The sequence below is a fragment of the Castor canadensis genome, chromosome 6 (genome assembly GCF_047511655.1).
Source record: "Castor canadensis chromosome 6, mCasCan1.hap1v2, whole genome shotgun sequence".
NCBI classification, from domain to species: Eukaryota; Metazoa; Chordata; class Mammalia; order Rodentia; family Castoridae; genus Castor; species Castor canadensis.
In genome coordinates, this window is record NC_133391.1 from 137,615,065 (window position 1) to 137,635,037 (window position 19,973).

At 33.3% G+C, this 19,973-nt stretch overlaps 1 protein-coding gene across 1 annotated transcript in view; it reads left to right on the forward strand.

Moving 5' to 3' along the window:
• Positions 1-19,973, forward strand: part of Hcn1 (hyperpolarization activated cyclic nucleotide gated potassium channel 1) — a 372,019-nt gene that overhangs the window by 40,876 nt on the left and 311,170 nt on the right. The window contains exon 2 of the mRNA XM_074077511.1: positions 5,793-6,216. Coding sequence (XP_073933612.1) covers positions 5,793-6,216 — 424 coding nt within the window. The remainder of the gene's footprint in view (positions 1-5,792; positions 6,217-19,973) is intronic.

A 19,973-nucleotide genomic window follows, 5' to 3' on the forward strand; every position in this document is an offset into this window, starting at 1 on the left:
ATTTACTTAGATGGCAAAAAGTTGGTACAATTGATATCTAAAGTTAAATTGTAATTGATGTCTTGAAGACATTTTTTGAATAAAATGGGACATACATTTATACTGCATCTACCAACATTTATTAATCTCCTGGAGCAACAGTAATTTTGAAAACAATGACAGCTTACAGAAGCATCACACTATAATTCTGTATATGTATATAGTGCTATTATATTTCATGAGAAGTTATTGAAAGAATTTATCTTTGGGGAATTCTATTTATTTGTTTCTTCTAGGAATGAATCACAAGTGTGAGTTGATGGGACAGGTTTGTTGCATCATTTAACTTCAACAACATAGAGATAAAATTGGAGCCATGATAAATCTGGTACTGTGCCAGGATCATAACCAAAAGTCTTCTCCTCTTTGCTTAATGACAAATATATATTTCATAAGGATAGAGTCGAGGAGAGAATCATTCATTCAATATTTCAGAAGAATATTATAAAGGCAAATGTGCTCAATAGAAAAGTATGGCAATTGTTTAAATCAGTTTAAGGTGTTAGGTCAGAAATGCTTGACTTTAGATTATATCAACTATCCAGACATCAGAAGGAGCTAGATAAACAGGACCTCAAGGAGAGTAGGATTTTTGTTAGAGAGGAAGGGGAGTTGTTTTTATTTAACATAAGCTTTTGAAGAATACAAGTGGGTAGAGAAAGTGAGGCATGGCTGGATTTGGAATTCTTCATTCTTCTTGATATTATGGACTGCTTTTTATAAAGCTATTTCTTTCTTCAAAATGCCAATAAGGGGACAACAGATTCTTTACCTAAAATATATTGCCTCTGAAAATTATTTTATTACCAAGATTAGAGTTCTTAGTGATAATATTATAGTAATTATAATTAGATACAATATTTTAGTTAACTTATTATTTGTTTTTATTATTTTTAAAAAATTTATTTCCAGTGTTAGGTAAAATAATAACCTAGACTATTACTCTGCTCTAATTGTTAAGAATACTGGTTTCCAGTGAATGTTTTTACTTTGTGGGTATTTCAGGGTAGGGAACTTTGTATATAACAACCTCTTTGTCTAGTTCCTTGATTTGATGGAAATTTAAAATAAGGATGGAGAAATATGTGAAGAATCTTAGCAATGTTGATAACAAGTGTTTTTTGAGAACTGAAGCCTTATTTAGAATACCAAAAAGATAACAGTCTAAGATAGAACAAGCAGAGCACCTACTCACTTTCAGGCTTAGCTCTCTGTGCCTTCTCTATAACAGGTTCTGTACCCCACACTAGTCATACATCATTTCATGTAATCTCCTGCAGAGCAGCTCTGAGGGTAGAAGAAAATAAAATTCATGTCAATTAAATAACTTGGCTTGAATCATACAAATACTAGAGCTACAACTTGAACTCTGATCTAATTTCAAATACCAACATGATCTTTTATAAATTCCGTCTCCCAAGGGCAGCATTCTTGGGATTTTATAATGTCCCAATGTGTCAATGAATTTTGTAATGTGCCAAATTAGGAGTCCAATCTAAAACCCTGTTTGCTGATTATCTAACCAAAGAACATATTCCTAATCTGTTTGTTTCTCATTCTGCTTACTTTATTGTATTCTGTTGCTAATGGATTGTTTTATTCTACATGTTTTCTTTAAACTTCCCCATTAAAGTGTGTTTTCCTTCAAAATTAAATCAATACATAGTCCCAATATTTGCTTTCTTAGATGCTGCGTACATTATAGAAGAAAATATATATAAGGAAAGATATAATTTTGAACTTCAAAGAATTCAAATCCAGTAATGCTGGAGAAAATAAAGACAGTAACAAAAGCATAAATAAAATAGGAAGTATACTGACATCAAATGTTGCTTTAGATGTTGTAAAAACTAAGAACTGGATGAAAAGAGTAATGAAATGGAAGAGCATAGAGGATTTTTAGGACAATGAAACAACTCAGATATATATATATATATATATATATATATATATATATATATATATAATGTATTATGTATATCCCTATAAATTTGTCCAAACCATAGAATATACCACACCAAGGGTGAATCCTAATGTAAAATAAGGACTCTGGTTGATAATTACATGTCAGTGTAGGTTCACCATTTGTAATAAATATTCCTCTGTAGTGGTGATGTGGATAATGGGGTTTACTATGGATATGTCACAGCAGGGAGTATATGAGAACTCCCTCTACTCTGCTCAATTTTGATATGAATCTAAAATTTCACTAAAAATACAGTTTATTGGAGCAAAAATAAAGAAGCTCACAGACATTTATGAAATTCTCTTGAGAATGGGCTTTGAAGGGTAAGAAGAAGGCTAACAGGCAGAGGGATAGAATGAAATGACAATATCTAGTGAATGTGTACATAGGTATGAATGGTGACAAAGTATCAGCAGGGACATCCTTGCCTGAAAAGAGTCATCCTTACCTGAAATGTGAAGTGCTTATTCAAAGCACAGGCTGGAAAGACAGGAGAAGGCCATATCATGGTGTACCTTGACAAGCAGATAGAGTTGTTTATACTTAATTGTGAAAGAGTCATTGATGGCTTTTGTCCTGGCAAGTTACATGTTAGGTAGGTAATTTTAGATTGGGATTGGTGTGTCAAATTGATCAAAAAGATTAAAGACTCATAGGGATTCTAAGAAAGAAATAATTCTGCTGGAAACAGGAAGATAATAATGGGTATGGAAAAGAGGTTGTACAGAAAAAGAAACTGGCAATAAAATCTGTTAAGACATAGAAACTGAAAGTTAAGGAAAAGGGAGATAAATGTTCAAAGCAGAGTCAGGAAGAGAAACTCTTGGACAGTTGGATAAGAGATTCTTATGAAGCCAGTTCTTAGGAACATAAATATTGCATAAAAATGGAAGTTATATTACATTTTTAGAATGGGTAGTAACTGTATATTTTCTTTGGCTATCTAAGAAATGAATCCATCATAACTAAAGACAATGTTATATTGTACAAAGCCCATAACTAGATCTATGTTTATGCCTTTAAAATAGAGTCAGTGACACTTAAGAAGGAAATTATAAGGATTAATGGAGCTTCATATCAATACTGAGATATCTATAATGGCTTCAGTACAGATAATAAAGGCTATGGTGTGATAAACATTATTGCTATAATAAAGAATGGATGGTGTGTTATTCTATGCATCTGTTCTGACTGAGAGGGTTGGAATATTAGTTTTCTTTCAAAAAAAGCTATGTCAGTCACAGAAGTAAAAGAGTATCTGTGTGTTTTAATGGACTCTTGACTGCCTAATACAAAAAAAGGCTGGTGGAGTGTCACAAAGTGTAAGACCTGAGTTCAAATCCCCAGCACCAGAGAAAAAGGAGTAAACAGATAATGAATAAGTGAGCTTTGTGTGCCACAATTTATTATATGCGAGGCCTGTGATTTGCATGTCTTTTTATTTACTTTTTCAATACATAAAGCCTTATAAATTGGTGCCATAATAATCTACATGTAAAAACTTTAGGATTATAGAATTTATGTAACTAATCTCCAAATCAAATAGTAGTAGGAATGAGGACACCTGCAGTGGGAATTGTAAGGGGAAAATGAATGAATACAACATATTTTTATTTTATTTTATAAATTATTTTAAAACTTAAAGGGATTATTTGTTTTATTATGTTTATTATCATTATATGGGTTTTAAATTTTTTTCATTTTAGCTAGTATACTAAAACATGCAATTTGTGTATATGAATGGTACCATATAATCTTATAACATATTTTTAGGTGGTAGAACCAAACAAGCCTCAGTGATTGATTGCATATGGGGTTGAGTAGATTTATGACCAGGAATTCTCTGGAATGTCTTCAAGATTTTTGGCTTGAAAAGCATGCATGAAGTTATTCTATTACCTGAAATAGAGAGCATGTGAGGAATGCACGTGGAAAGGGTGTGCAAAGTATATATTGCATGCTGTTTGAGATGAGTGTGAGACATGCAAGGGAACAGATTCACTAGATCACAGATTATGGGGCTATGCAGGCTTGCCACCAAGTGAACTGGAGATACAGCATTAGAGTCCTTACTCAAAATTGAATCATTAAAGACATGGATGAAAATACAATATTGTTCAGGAAGATGTGTAGAATAGGAAGATGAAAGGGCTATGTGTGACACCCAGGGGAACGGCCACTGTCAAAGGGAGGGCAAGAGAGAAGATCTGATAAGAATGTCCAAAAGTGAAAATTCTCAGAGAACACACAATTTTAGAGTGATGTCATTGCTTTGTGAAGTAGCTATTACAATATTACATCTCTTCTACCTCTCTCCTGTGTTTTTAAGTATATTAAATGACACAGTTTTGATTTCCATTAAGAGAGGAAAAAAACAAAGGGAAAAATTTAATTTTAGTTGCCAGTGAATGATGTATGATGGATATATTTGTATATTGGTTTATAAATGTACAGGTAAGTCTTAATAGAAGTAGTGATGAAATCTTCAACATGATACCTATTTACACAATCCTGGGCCAAGAGATAGGGGAGAGGACCTATTATTATTTTGTGTAGTACTGCTTTTTATCTCAGGAGTCATTCGTAATTAAGGATAACAATAACTTAAAAAGGTTTAAGCAAATGTATACTTTATCAAAGTATAGCTCAAATAATCTAAGTAGCAGAATTAAAACAAAACAAAATGTATCTTGGTTAACAGAAATTTCTATCATAGAAGTTTAGATTATTTACACAACAAAAATACCAGAAGGGAAAAACTATAACCAGGATAAAGTAACTCATGTTTCCAGAGACTCTTTCATGATTATACAGTTGTGTTAGTTGATTAGGTCTTTTCTTTTATAAGTACATATATATTGTAATAATTGTAAATAGTTTATAAGTTATGTGGTTGACTGCAGTGTCAATAGACTTTGAGGGAAACCTCATGAAAATAACATGATATAGTCATTTCTGCTAATTTAAATTGTGTAAACTTGGAATAAAGTTCCTGTTTTTCTTCAAATTTTAATTTAAGTTGAGGTAGGAATTTTTCAAAATGAGGTTATTAATCATAAGCATGTTCAAAATTAAAGCAGAAAATTTAAAAATGTTTTGAAAAATAATACCATTTATTTATAGTAGTTGTTCAATGAAATAGTGATAAAACTTCAGATTTTAGGTAGATTCTAGCTTCACATCTGGCACAGTCTGTTCAGTTCTTTCCAGCATCAGACCCAATTGCTTAAAATTCTTTTATTCCAAGCAAAGAAAGAATAAAACATAAATTTTGGAGTACTACAAAACTACAAGCTATGTTAGAATACATGGTTGACCAAATATATACTCGTAGAGATAAATTTGTAGCATCAAATGTTTAGAGTACTCTACTGTTTGTTACTATTTATTCCTATGTATGTTTGGTAAATTGACACAAAAAGTATTTCAAAGTACTTCTAAAGAGTCTTTTGAAATTCAATTTTTAAAGGCAGATCTTCTAGTCTTGTATTTCTTTCTTGTTTCAATCTATATTTTGCATTAACCACACAGCAAATAAACAGGGATATGCCTATTCATGAATTTTATTTGTATTATGCATTATATAATTTTAGAGCTCTTTATAATGCCTTGGTTTAAGAATGTATTGGTTTTCCTTAGAATTAAATGTGCAGCCATTGAAGAAATTACATTAAAATCAATTCTTTGTTCTCTTATCTAACCATAAATTACTAATATTTTTATAAGAGGAGTAGAATGGACTGATTATTTTCTACATCTTAAAATATGATTTTTTTATTTGTTGTAGGTTTTATTGGGATTTAATAATGCTTATAATGATGGTTGGAAATCTGGTCATCATACCAGTTGGAATCACATTCTTTACAGAGCAAACAACAACACCATGGATTATTTTCAATGTGGCATCAGATACTGTTTTCCTATTGGACCTGATTATGAATTTTAGGACTGGGACTGTCAATGAAGACAGTTCTGAAATCATCCTGGACCCTAAAGTGATCAAGATGAATTATTTAAAAAGCTGGTTTGTGGTTGACTTCATCTCATCAATCCCAGTGGATTATATCTTTCTTATTGTAGAAAAAGGAATGGATTCAGAAGTTTACAAGACAGCCAGGGCACTTCGCATTGTGAGGTTTACAAAAATTCTCAGTCTCTTGCGTTTATTACGACTTTCAAGGTTAATTAGATACATACATCAGTGGGAAGAGGTAAGTTGCATCTTTTTTCTTTTTTAAAGTCACTATATCATGAGACTTTCATTACAACTGTTTGAATATGACTGTGCTATGTATAATGAGTTACATGAAATTTGAGTAGGAAAAATATCTTTGAGTATTCTTTTTGGCTCAAAGTTATTTGTATCTCCAAAAGATAAGATAAAATATTGAATTTGAATCAACAGAAAAACTATCAATTATAAAACAATAGTCATATCAATTTAGTGTATTTTAAGGAAGCTCAGGTTAATTAATAAATTTTGTCCTAATCAATGTAATTCCCCTTACCTTGGGGGATTTTTAAAATCTAATATGAATACATCAAATGCTGTCTTTACAAAGATGTGTATAGGGTGTGATTTCTAATCTAGTGTGGTATGGGTTTCTTTTAATATTGAAATTTCAGTGAATTTATATTTGAAGAAAATATATTATTTCTTTGAATATTTCTAAGTGTACATATATATTTGATTTTAGAATGGTAATTTTGTTCATTATTTTGCCTTGCCTATATTTATTTATTATAGTTTCTTCCTATTAGTTCATTTCATGATACTGAAAACAACATACCCAGAAGAGAAATTACTATTCAGAAACCACAAATAGTAGAGGGAATAAATGGAGTGAATCTGGCTGGTTAGGCCTCTCTGTTGGTGAAAAGGGCATCTGCTTTTCTGAGGCAGTGGGTGGGACTAGAAGAGGCATCAGCTGGCTGAGTTAAAGGCACCATCACCAAAGAGTGAGTTTCTGTCTCTCATTCCACAGTCTGTATACTCACTTGACTTTCTTTTCTTTCTCCTTCTACCTTTTTGTATGAATTATAACTTAAATATTTTGCCTGCATAAAAATGAAAGCCAAAAAGACCTCTAGAGTGTCTGTGTCAGCTATAATGAAAGCAGTACACTGACTGTAGATTGTTGCTTTACTATCTATAGAAGCGCTTTATAGTATTTTTAAGATGAATTATGCTTTTAAGCAAGTTGTAAGATGAAAGTTCTGTTTGCTTTCTGTGAGGCAGTAGCAATGTTTTTGTGTATGTTTGTCAATGACATTTTGGTTCACAGAATTTCAGGAAATGATATGCAATAATAAAACACTGCATAATGCACTGGTGAAAAGTCATAAAAATGGATCACTTTAAAATGTGGATATGGAATATATTTAAAATCAAATGAAGCATATTTGGGAAATTGGATTCATTTGTAATTTTTCTTTATATAGCACATACCATCTGAAATGGAATAAATGTTCTGTTCTCCAGACTTGTCTGTATTAATATGAAATTAATATGAAATCAGGATGATTCTTGATAATAATTACTAATATTTACTGCGGATTTATTCTATGTCCAGCAGTATTGATTCTTCTCACTGAATCTTCCTAATAACCTGATGCAGTAGATACAATTATTATCATCATGTTATGGTTGAGGACAATTAAACACAGTAAGAGGGCTTGCCTGCATCCAGAGAGATAATAAGAGGTGGGGCTGGGATTCTAACCACGTTAATTTGACTCCAAAGCCAGTGTTCTTAACCTACAAAACTATAAAGGTTTTCACTGCAACAGTACTTTTTAAATTATAAATATCTTAATTTTCTACCATTTTATAGATGGCAGAAGAAACCATAGGGAATTTTTCTTAACTAAGACTGGCTCATGCAGCATAAAAGAATTTAAATTTAAATTTAAATTTAAAACAAGACCACAAAAAAATATTTTAACAAATAGCCTGTGAGAGAAAAGTCTCTGATACCACTATCCAGTCAATTAAAAATACAGTAGGTGATGTGACTATTTTTAATGTCTGTCAGTTTTAACCCAGTTACCCTAGAGAATGGCAGCAGGATGAACAGATGGCATCCTATCAGATAAAGTGGCAAAGCATGTGGTCAGAGAAGAAGACACTTTTTAACAGCAATATCCTTTGTTCCTGACAGTGGTCACAGGCACCTAGATCAGTGGAACAGGATGGTATGCTATGATACAATTCAGAAGCATCGGCTGTCTGACATCGTTATTGTAAATTGCAATCTAATAGGCACTTACAGACATTTGGTAACCAAACACATTCAGGGTAGAGTTGTGAGTTGGTAGGATCTTTCTCATAAGTAAATGACCTTCGTAATAAATGAATCATAAGTTCATTTAGATGAAGAATGTTTTCTTGATTATATGATATACCCATATAGTATCATATATCATGGATATTTAATGCCAGTTACTAATACTATTAAACAATGAAGAAATAGAATATAATCCAGAATTTAACACAAGTTCATTATTCTGCCTACATGATTCAAACCATAATCACAAAGAAACTTGAATGGTTCCCAAACTGGCACATCTCTACCTGATTTTTATAAATGCCACCAGGATGTGTTTACAAGTAGAAATACAACAAATTAATCAGAAGAAGTAGCTCTCTGAGCTCTTGGAATAAGGCTGCAGAGGAAGATGTGAGTTCACCCACATGTCTTTGAGTTCTGAGTGTTTTAGTACCAAGCTGGCTAATGCTAAATTCAGCAAATTTGGGGAAGTAATGTGTGAAGTCTGGAAGCTGCCACTGTTCTCAATGAATCATTCCCAAGGAAAGCGGCTGCCTTCTATAGGAAACTGCTTCCCTCTTCAACGATACTTTCATTTTTTTCCAGTTTGAATTAGTTCAACTGAAAAACAACAAGACGCTCTGGAGCCAGATAAGTTAGAGAAACAATAAGAATGAAATACAGGAAGTTTAACATTAGCTCTTATGTTATATTGTTACTAAAAATAAATGTAATTGCTAACTCAGGTGGCAGTGGTTGATTTGGGTAACCAATTTATGAAATGCCATGGTGTGAAGATGTCAGAAGGGAAGCTGTTTTCATGAGCCAATTATAAGATCAATGGCTTTAGGATGTAAAAATAGAACTCTATGATGTGAGACTGAAACTTAATATATATTGCCAAGCAAGGTGAAAATTTGAGGCAATTTTAGTAAATCAGGCCAGAAAATTCCTTTTTCAATTATTTCCAGAAAACTGAGGACTTTCTCACTCTTGTACTTCGGTTTTAAAAAACCATTTTCTTCTTAAAAAAAAAAATAAAATAAAAAACCATTTTCTTAATTCAGTGTTGTCATGGTTATTATCTTTGTATTTCAAGTAAGACAGTGATCCAAGCCCGATTGCTATTTTGTAATCCATCGTAAGTGGAATCAATTCTGTATGATACTCCTAAGAGAGACTATGTAGACAAAATCCCTGGAAATGAAATTGAACATTATTAACAATTTGTGACAATCACAAGCCACTGAAGAGACAAAAAGTAGGTTAAGAGCTTAGTATATAGTAATTATTCAGTTGGTAAAAGTGATGAGTTCTAGGAATCTCAAGTGCCACAGCTGCTAACCTCAGACATTTTGTCAAAGGGACATGGCCCTTAAAATTTTCAGAGATTTGAAAAAGATTAATTGAAAAGAGAAGTGCCATTCAGTTCTAGCACCATGGAGGATGTTTGCAATCTTAGCTACTCAGGAGGCTGAGGCAGAAGGATCTTGAGTCCAGGCCAGCCTTGGCTGTATAGCATCACTGTGTCTCAAAATAAAAATAAAATAAGAAATATCAGTTTTCAATGCTTATCTATTTGTAGGAATCAATGTCACAAAGTTTAATTTTTTATGGGTAATGTGAAAAATGTGGTAAAGGGCATGACCGTATAAAAACTTTGGCTTTATAGTATATAAAGATAATATTTTAGTTTTCATTTCTCGTTTCCTATCACCTCAACTTCCCTTGTGTAGATTGTAGACATATCACAATTAATTGAATACATTTTTGAGGCAGGAAAGAGTGCTTGTGGTTTTGATCTTGCTATATGCCTACGGTAATTTCAAATAAATAGAATGTCTTGAACATAGCAATGATTTTCTGGCAATTAATATTAGATTTTATGAAGGTTTAGAGACAGATTTATCTACAAATTGGGCTTAGCAACAGAGCAATTATAAGGAAATTATTCTATGGGGAGTTTAGTTTCTGTCTTTGAATAATTTTAGCATTTTAATTGGGTTAGATTATGAAGTAACTCTAGATATAAACTCCTTATCTATACTTACACAATATACATTCTAATTGCTTTGATCTTTTAGAAAACACATAAAAGTCTAAGAGTTGCCATAAGCAAACAACAGTTTTTTCCTAAGCTTGTCCTAGACTAGAACTTGAAGAGGTTCCCTATTACCCATCACATCAAATCTATGTTTCTTTGCTGTGCCTTCAAGGCTCTCTAGCACACTGCTCCTTGATCTCACATTGTCACTTCAAATTTGCACCAACAAATCTTTCCTGCTTGTTTGTTTTTGAATTTCATCATGCTTCTTGCAATGAATTGTTCTTTCTACTTCTTTAAGTTTCCATGTGCTACCCTCAGATTTGGTAAACCTCCTTTTTTCTGTGACAGAAAAGTCATCTCTACAAATTATTCTTTAAGGGGGTATTCAGCTATAATAGCATGTTTACAATAAGTATTCAACTGGCTTGGCATACATCTGGACATGCTACTTAGTTATATATAAATTCTTTTTATTGAATGTGAACATATATAGGGGAGAGTCACTGTTAACTTTATTCATGAATGCCCTGCATACTAGTACAGATTACCAAAATCATTAGATAATCAGAGCATGCATATCCACTAGATCCATTCTTTTTAGCACATTCTTCTTTGTGCTAAATCCATTAAGTAATAACAAAGGAGTAATCAATGTTCACTCCTAATCATTTATTGAGTAGTATATATTTATGGACTCTGTACATAAGAATACAAAGCAGATGCAAGTTTTGTGGGAAAAGAAGACATGTGAGCAAATGATCATAGATGGTATGGTAAAGAGTGGCATGAAGAAAGATGTGAACAACACAGTATCTTTTACAAGAGGAGGCCTTCAAAGACACTTGAACTGAGTTCTGAAGCTGGAGTCGGAATTACCACAATGAATAAGTAGACCAGGCAGAGGATTGAATTGCAGTGAGATATGAGATATAAACAGCCTAGCAGAGTAATTTTGCATCTCCAAAGTGAGTTTGGAAATACCAACTGGACACAGTAAGGCATTGTTGAGAGATTTTAGGCAGGAGATTTAAATTTAGAGTGATACTGAGTAAGGAGATTAAAGGCTGCTTAGGATAGAGCTAATACTACCAGTGAGTTCAGAGCTTTATCATTCACTTGAAGTTTTGCATAGTTATTTCAAATAAGATAGCTAAAAGAATGTTTATATTTGCCAGTGACTCCTGCCCTTGAATGTGTGTGTCATTGAACATAATGTGAGAATTCTAAGAAGTCTATTTTGTAGTGTTTTACAATTAAATATCAGTCATATTGGAGATTCTTACTTTCCTGGGATATGAAATGGGTTCTATCCTACAACTTAGTATAAATTGGTATTTATTCAAACTGTACTTATATTTTCCACTTAATCTAGGGAGAATCGAGAAGAGTGACTTTTTGTCTAGAAAAATAGCACAATTGTAAAGTTCAAATGAAATGAGATGTATGAGTATTCTTTTAAATTGATACACATCTGTAATATTTGTAAAGATAATATGTTCATGATGATGTCATTTCTCCTAAGACGTGTGAATGTTCTGACATTTTCTGCAGTGCATTTTGCTTCTGCTAAAGACCACTAGGTGTCCTCTATTGGTTATTTTACTTCAGGGTTCTGTATTAAAAATAACAAAAATGTCTTTTAAAAAATTATTAATTAATACTCTTTTAGAATTACTGACTTGCTTGGCTAATTTATTTCTATAGAAAGTAAATGACTATGGGTATTCATATGTGTAAAAGTTATTTCTTTCCTACTTCTTCTGATGTTAAGCAAAGAGCTGTAATTTACTTTTCTAAAGAACCATTTATATTCTGAGGGAATTGTTTTCAGTATTATGCTGTATACTTTTTAATGCATATTTTAACAAACACCCTGAAGACTAAGGTACAATATGATGAGTCCTATTTGGATAGAAAACGTTAAGCCAGGACTCCTAGGAGAAGATTAACAAAATGTGTATGTGGGGTACACGTATCTGTATTTGAATTAAGAGACTTCATTTTATGACTATTCTTTGCCCAGGGCCCTGTGGGAGATTTGTAGCCTCACAGTGCTTTGGCATGGAGACCTAAGGTTCATGCTAGAATATAAGATCAAATTTGAAATACTCTGGGCTTGCATTTTTAAGATTATAGTACTCAGCTTTCTAAGTGCCCTGTGCCTGGCCCTGTGTTCTTATGTTGCATTTGCATATTTTTCTATACCTCTATGGTTAGACATTAATAATGAATAAATTTATATTCAAAGTTTCAAAACCGTGCACTCTGGTGACAAAACGTCTCATGACCAAGTGATATCTACAAAGAAATTTCATGCCTTCAAACATAGTATGTTCATTTTTCCTTCAAGTCTCCTCCTTCCTTCTTGTTTCTTATTTCTTAAGTAAAAAATATGAAGTTGACCTTAACTTTTGATTCATCCTTCACAACTAACAGCAACCAAGTTCCACTGATCCTACTTCTTGAGTGTGGTGTGAAGCCTTTCACTTTTTCTCTTGATCTTAGCATACTCCCAGTCCAAATCAACTCCTGTTGTCTTTCATTTGAGTTTATATAATAGACTCATAAATGTATTATAAAATTTGTCCTTGCTTGTATCCCAGAGACTCAAAAGTGATTTTTTTTGTAGTACTGGAGTTTGGTAATCAAGGCCTCACTTTTGCTAGGCAGGTGCTCTACCTCTTAAGCCATACCTCTAGCCCTTTCTGCTTCAGTTATTTTTTAGGTAAGGTCTTGCATTTTTTGCTCTGGCTAGTCTGGACCCCAATCCTCCTACTTGAGCTTCCCCCATACCTGGAAAGATAGATATAAACCAACACATCAGATTTTTCATTGAGATGGGGGCTCAGTAACTTTTTGCCTGAGCTGATCCTCCCAATCTCAGTTTCCAGAAGAGCTAGAGTTACAGGTGTGACCTCAAAAATGATATTTTTTCAAAGTAAATATAACCATACTACCAAGTGCTGAAAATGCTTCTATAACTTTTCATTGCCATCAGAATAAAACCTAATATTCAAGACCATTTGAAATCTGATTCTGATTAAACTCACTTCAGCCTGGGAAATTTTGCTTATTATTCTTTAATTATTCTGAAACTCTTTAGTTTGTCAGATAAGCTGTTTTAAATCCATCACATGTGTTGTTCATTTTTCCTAGAACTTTATTCCATTCAACAATCCCAATTTATCTATCACATTTAAACATAAACACCACCTCTGCCTCTCAAAGTTGTTTCCATCTGTAATGGATCTGACATAACTGTGTGTGTGCCTTTGCTTTCTTACATTTAGCATTCGTCACTTTTGTAATTTCTTTTGAAGTACATTTTTGTAATTATATTTTTTTAAACTTCAGAAAGGGAGATACCATAGTTTTCTTGTATTTTCCACCACTAGCACAGTGTCTGGGAATTAATGGAGCATTAGAGTATTTCTTAAAGGCATGTTGGGGCACATCTGTAATCCCAGCTACTTGAGAGGATCACAGACAAAAATAGGTCCTGTGGAAGAGGATGTTGGTACCTGTGGATGGAGGATATAAGGAAAGAGTATAGAAGGGTGAATGTGGTGGGAATATTATATGCTTATGTTTGAAAATGGAAAAATGAGACCTATTGAAACTATTCCATATTGGGGGGAGGGGAGACAAAGAATGATGGAGGGGGTGAATTTAACTATGATATAAGAACTTATGTAAATAAGCTTTTGTCACAGTGTACCCCCAGAACAACAATAATATGATAAGTTAAAAAGAAGACATGAATCATTATTTTTAGAGAAACATACTGAAATATTTATCAAAATAACAGCATTTCTGGAATTTATATCAATACAGTATGGGGGACAGTGGAACACATGTGATGGCTATGAGTTGAAGGTGAGAAATGTAAGACATGAAGTTTTATTATATTATATTGTGTTCCCTGAAATATATGCTCAAAAGTTTATTATGATAAAAACATTTTAAGAAAGTCAAAAAAAAAAAAAGAAAGCAAAGCAAGAAGGGCTTGGAGGTATGGCTTAAGTGATAGAGTGCTTGGTTACTTGGCTCACAAGCATGAGGCCCTGAATTCAAATTCCAGTACTGCCACACCTACACCCATACACATACACAACGCTGCTAATGAGTTCAATTATGCCCCCCTCAAAAAATCAAGTTTCCTTCAGTAGAAAAAAGCAACCATGTAAGCAAAAAAAAAAAAAAAATAGGATAAGCAAAGCAATAGATTGCCTTGAGTCCAATATTTGCAGTTTATGGTAGGGGGCTTTAAGAGGAATCCGAGGGAGTGGATGTTGAATATCCCATTCCAAAACTAATTGTGAAAATATATGTCCCTCCACATCACAAACCTGGAAATATTCCAAAGCAACCATGGAAATGGTTAACCAAGTTCCACATTGATAGAACGGGGATGGCTATGATTTCTGCCCCATTTCACAGAATTATTTTGAAGCTCAAAGAAGATGTTACTGTTGACCACATTTTTAAGCTGTAAAGTTTGTAGAAATATAATTTAGTACTATTACATTTTTTTCTTCTAATTTAAGTGTGAAAATCTAAAAAAAAAGCTCCACTGTTGGCCCTTTGGTGTGTCATTTTTGGGCCTTTCAAATATTGGAATAATAATAAATGCTATCATGCTTTACTTCTGCCCAAAATATAGCAGATGGAAAACTTACGGAGCACATGAATCAGGCTATGTGATACAATGTACATTTAGCCTTACAGTTTCCCAATGATTCTGGATAAAAGTTTTAGTCTTTCTTTTTACTGTGCATGCAGACATAATACGTATTATGATGACTGTTAGTTTGGACTCATCTGTGTGTTATCTGAGTGAAAGCTGGGAGTGCCATTGATTCATGGATGTTGGAAGCACAACTTATGGTGTGCTTCTTCTTTAAAGTGTGGTTTGACTGTCAGAGCATTTTATAATAAACATGTATTAGTTTATCCATATCAATTAATTCAGAGCGACAGGGCACTTTGGTTGGTCTTGTGCATGGTGCACCTGTGTATAAATAAGAAGGGTAGGATAAGATATGAATTATATCAGAAAATTGCACTGTAGCACTGAAGAACTTTGTTGCTACAAATAATGAAATGAAATTAAACTTGGAAAGAAATGTTAAACTATGTGTTAAACTATATTTAACATTTCTTTCATCTAATCTTAAAGACAAAATGTAAGCTTTTATTGACAGTTTCTAACAAATTAGTCTTTCTGGTAGGTCAAGAGTGTTTTTCATTAATTTGAAATATTTAAGATTATATCTGCATTTTCAATAAAAATTGATTTAATAATTGGGCAAAGCATAATATTTGAAATATTTCAGAAACTGTCATAGAAAGTCAATTTTGAGAGGCCTTATAGCTGTGTTATGGCAGCTCACTAATAAATACCGTTAGAACCCTTCAGCTGCACAGGTAGTGAGTGAGGAAGGCCATCTTTGCTTCCCTTTCTTGCTGATGCATGCACATTAGAGTTTGCATTGGTGGAGTTGTGTCTTCGTGTGGAAAGGAAATACATTTGGTTGATTATGTAATTTTTTATGGCTATTTTGAATTAAGTCTGCTGTTTAGGCTAGTTTTTTTTTTTAAACAGCTAAAATCATTTTCTTGTTACATCTTAAAATGAAAGACATGGAGTAAGGATTCTGGAGACAGTCTCAAGGATATTGATAATTTCATGAAGTAAGGGAATTCTAACTATTCTGAGATAATCTTATCCACATCAGGAGTGGCACTGTCGGAAAGGGTTTCCCATTGAAATTAGTCTTTTTTGGGGGGCAGTATTAAAGTTTGAACTCAAGGCCTCACTTTTGCTCGGCAGGTGCTCCATCACATTTCCCATTCCTCCATCCCTTTCTGCTGTTTTTTTGCCTAGGCCAGCTTGTATTGCAATTCTTCTGTTTTATGTTTCTCTTATTAGCTGGGATGATAGGTGCTAGCTACCTCAGCCAGCTTTTTTCCATCGAGAGGGGTTTTGTGAACTTTTGCATGGCTGGCCTGGAACCATGATCCTCCTGATCTCAGTCTACCACCTAGTTTTGGATAACAGACATGAACCAACATGCCCAATTATTGGTTGAGATGGGGTCTTGAAAAATTTTTGGCTGGCCTGGCCTCAAACCATGATCCTCCCAATCTCAGCCTCTCGAGTAGCCAGGATTATAGGTATCAGCCACCAGTGCCTGGCTTGGGTGAAGGTATTTACAACTGTTATTTCAGCGTGTTGTTTTTGTGATTGTTGTTGTGCAGATATGTAAGTGAGCATATGGCATCAAGGGAATTCAGAACACTGAGATGAGAATTGGGATTTTTAAATGTGAACAATGGCTTCTCCTTGGATTATTTGGTTATTTTATTAATCAAAGGAAAAATTTATATGAAAGTGCTTTGTAAATTCTAAAATTGAAAATTTTAAAGCACATTAATATAGGATATAATTAGCCTGTCAAATCATTTCACAGAAATTTTACAGATTTAATGAAACAAAAAAATTTTTACCTTCCTCAATATTCTAGATCATATCTGAGAATAAAGAGTGGAATTAGAATTGTGGTACCATGTGTTTTGAAATTTAGAATACAGGGGCTATAAGCACCCAACAGTACATATTAGTAATATTTGGGGAATCAGCTAAATTTGTAGAAGTGACAGTTTTTTAATATGAACAGTTCCAATGTGTGAAAATATTCATATTAATGAAACTGAGGAGAAAGGTAAATGTTCAGTATAACTCCTTCTGATCAACTGGCAATGAAGTCACAAGTTTTTATGTACAGGTTTCAATAGCACTGTGTATTTAAAAATGCCCAATTTTATCTAGTCTGAAATTTAGAGAAATGAAGCTTAGAGAATCTTTAGTCTGGTGGAAACTACTTCTCCATCTTCCCCTGACATAAATTACTATAGAAGCAAACCAATTTGTACTAACAATAATTGCCAATGAATGCTAATAGTATGTATTGATAAAGTTATTGAAGAATTTCTAGATTTGTGGTAGTTTAGGTATTCATGCATTTTTAACTTTAGAATAATATTAGAACATGTAGACTCATAGTAATGTCTGTGCTTGCTCTCATGACTGCAAGTCCAGGTGATGATAACAGATTCCTCAAGTTCTAAGTGACTAGTTTTCTGCTCTCAGAAATTTTTGGGAATTATGATATTAATTCCAAAAAAGTCACCATAGGGAAATGGTTCATTTATGGTTCAGGGCTTTCTCAGCTTCAAGAGTATCCCATAAAACCTCAAATATACTTTGAACCATCATTGGATAATGACAAGCAAGCTATTGTTTAACCTGTATCTGAGAGAAGTTCTTTGTACAGAAAGGATAGATATGTGAACAAGAGTGTCACACCTGAGAGAGAATGTACACTTATGTGACTGGGAGGTTCTACCATATGGGAGGTCTAGACAGAGAAGGCAAGAAAGCACTAGGAATGGATAAAACATTATTTCATAGCTTTGCTGAATTCCTTCTCTCCTTCCAAAATACCAGTATTTGGGTAATATCACAAAAAACATTTCAATGTTTTTAAGTATTAATGGGAATTGCATCAACTAAATCATCCCTTTCTCTTACCACTTAGTTGAATCATTATTTTAGATGTTCCAAAAATCTCCAAGGGCTTGAAATTAGAAAATGACTCTACGGCTTCATATGAAAAAAATTCCAGTAAGCACATGTTCCCACAAAATGCTGCTACTTTTTAAACAATCCTGTGTAATAGCACATTTCTTAACTATATGATTTTATACATATATATGTGTGTCTATAAAAATATATATAAATATGTAATAGTTGTAGAGGGGGGAATATGTTGTGAGATTTATGTGTGTGCTTACAATCTTTCTTAGATTCACCCTCTCCATCATTCTCCCTCATCCCCTCTCTCTCTGCTTAGGACAATTTCAACTGGTTCATTGCTGTATTTTCTACATGAATACAAAATACATCCACTATATTCACTTTCCTTCATCCTCTCCTTTTGCCCTCCTTCCTTCCACTGGTACCCACTCTTGTACAAGACCTGTTTTTACCTTCCTTTCTTTCACTTTTTAAGTGTATATTGATTGTTCTGGGGGGTGGGGTTCATCTTGGTTTTTCAGACACATATATATCATGCTTTAACCACATTAACTCCTTCTGTTACTTATTCTTTCTCTATTGCCCTACTTCTTTATTATTCAGTAGCGTTGGGTTATATGTCATATTATTTTCATACACAGATGCAATGTGTTTCGATATTTTTGCTTTCTATCATTCTCTTTCCTTCTCTTTCCTCACCATAGTCCCCTCAGACAGACCAGTAATACAATCATGTTCTCTACGCTCTCTCTCCCAGCTAAACATTGCATATACAATTATATAGTAGCTATGCTAACTAAAAATAAAAGACTATACAGCTAAATATTTTTACTCATGCAATTTTCATATCTTTGTATTATTGTCAATGTAGTATTTAATGTCATATATGGCTGACTGTGGTGGGTCATGCTTGTAATCCCAGCTACTCCAGAGGAAGAGATTAGGAAGATTGTGGTTCAACAACACCCCAGGCAAAATGTTAGTGAGACCTCGTCTCCATAAAAATTTGGGTGTGGTGATTCATGCCTATAATTCCAGAAAAGCAGGAGATATAGGTAGGAGGACCATGGTCTGACACTGACACTGGGCAAAAAAGCATGAGACCCTATCCAAAAAATAATAACTAAAATCCAAAAAGGGCTAAGGACTCAAATGGTATCGCACCTTCCTAGCAAGCATGATACCCTAAGTTCAAACCCCAATACTGTCAAAGTAAATAAATAAATAAATCTTATGACAATATATTATAACCATATATTAAACTATACTGTCTGAATACAAAGATGAGTATTAAACCACCAATTGTGGAAGGAATTGTGTAACTTAGTAAGTAATTTTGTAATTTATTAGAGGCCATGGCTGGAGGCAAATCTGAAGTGGTGGAGCACCTGCTTAGCCAGTGCAAAGCCTAAGTTCAAACCCCAGTACTGTCCCAAAAAATTTGTACAGGAATTGGAAAAATAAATCAAGAACAAATAGAGCAAATCAATAGAGTTGTAGAATTTTAAAACAGAAAAAGATTCTATTTAAAATAATATCAATACTATTTTGAAAATGGAAGATGATTTCTTCATACTATATTCATTTGTGTTGAAATCATTCAGATTTCTGAAAGATCCCTGCATGTTGAAAGTTTTTTTAATGAAGAATATAATGTATTTTAATGTGTTTGGCAGTCTCATAAACATACAGTTAGATAATTTAATGAAAAAAGAATCTAGTTTCTCTCTCTCTTATGCACATACACACTTCACACACATGTACTCCATCTCTGTCTCTTTTTCTCTCTCTTTTTCCTAGAATATGGATACTCTTGCAAGAGATACCTAGCCAGAAAATGTAATATTATAGTTACTAAATGAAAAGTTAAGAAAACCTAAGGATACCAAGGAAAGGCTAAGCAGGGATCTGAGGTGCAAACAGCAAATAAGTTACACTGTAGTTACAGAAACACCAGTCCTATTAAAAATGCTTCATTTGTCTTCACGTTTTTCACAAGTGCATTGTGTCATTCACTTTCATTGTCTCACCCAGCCTCTTATTCCTGGATGG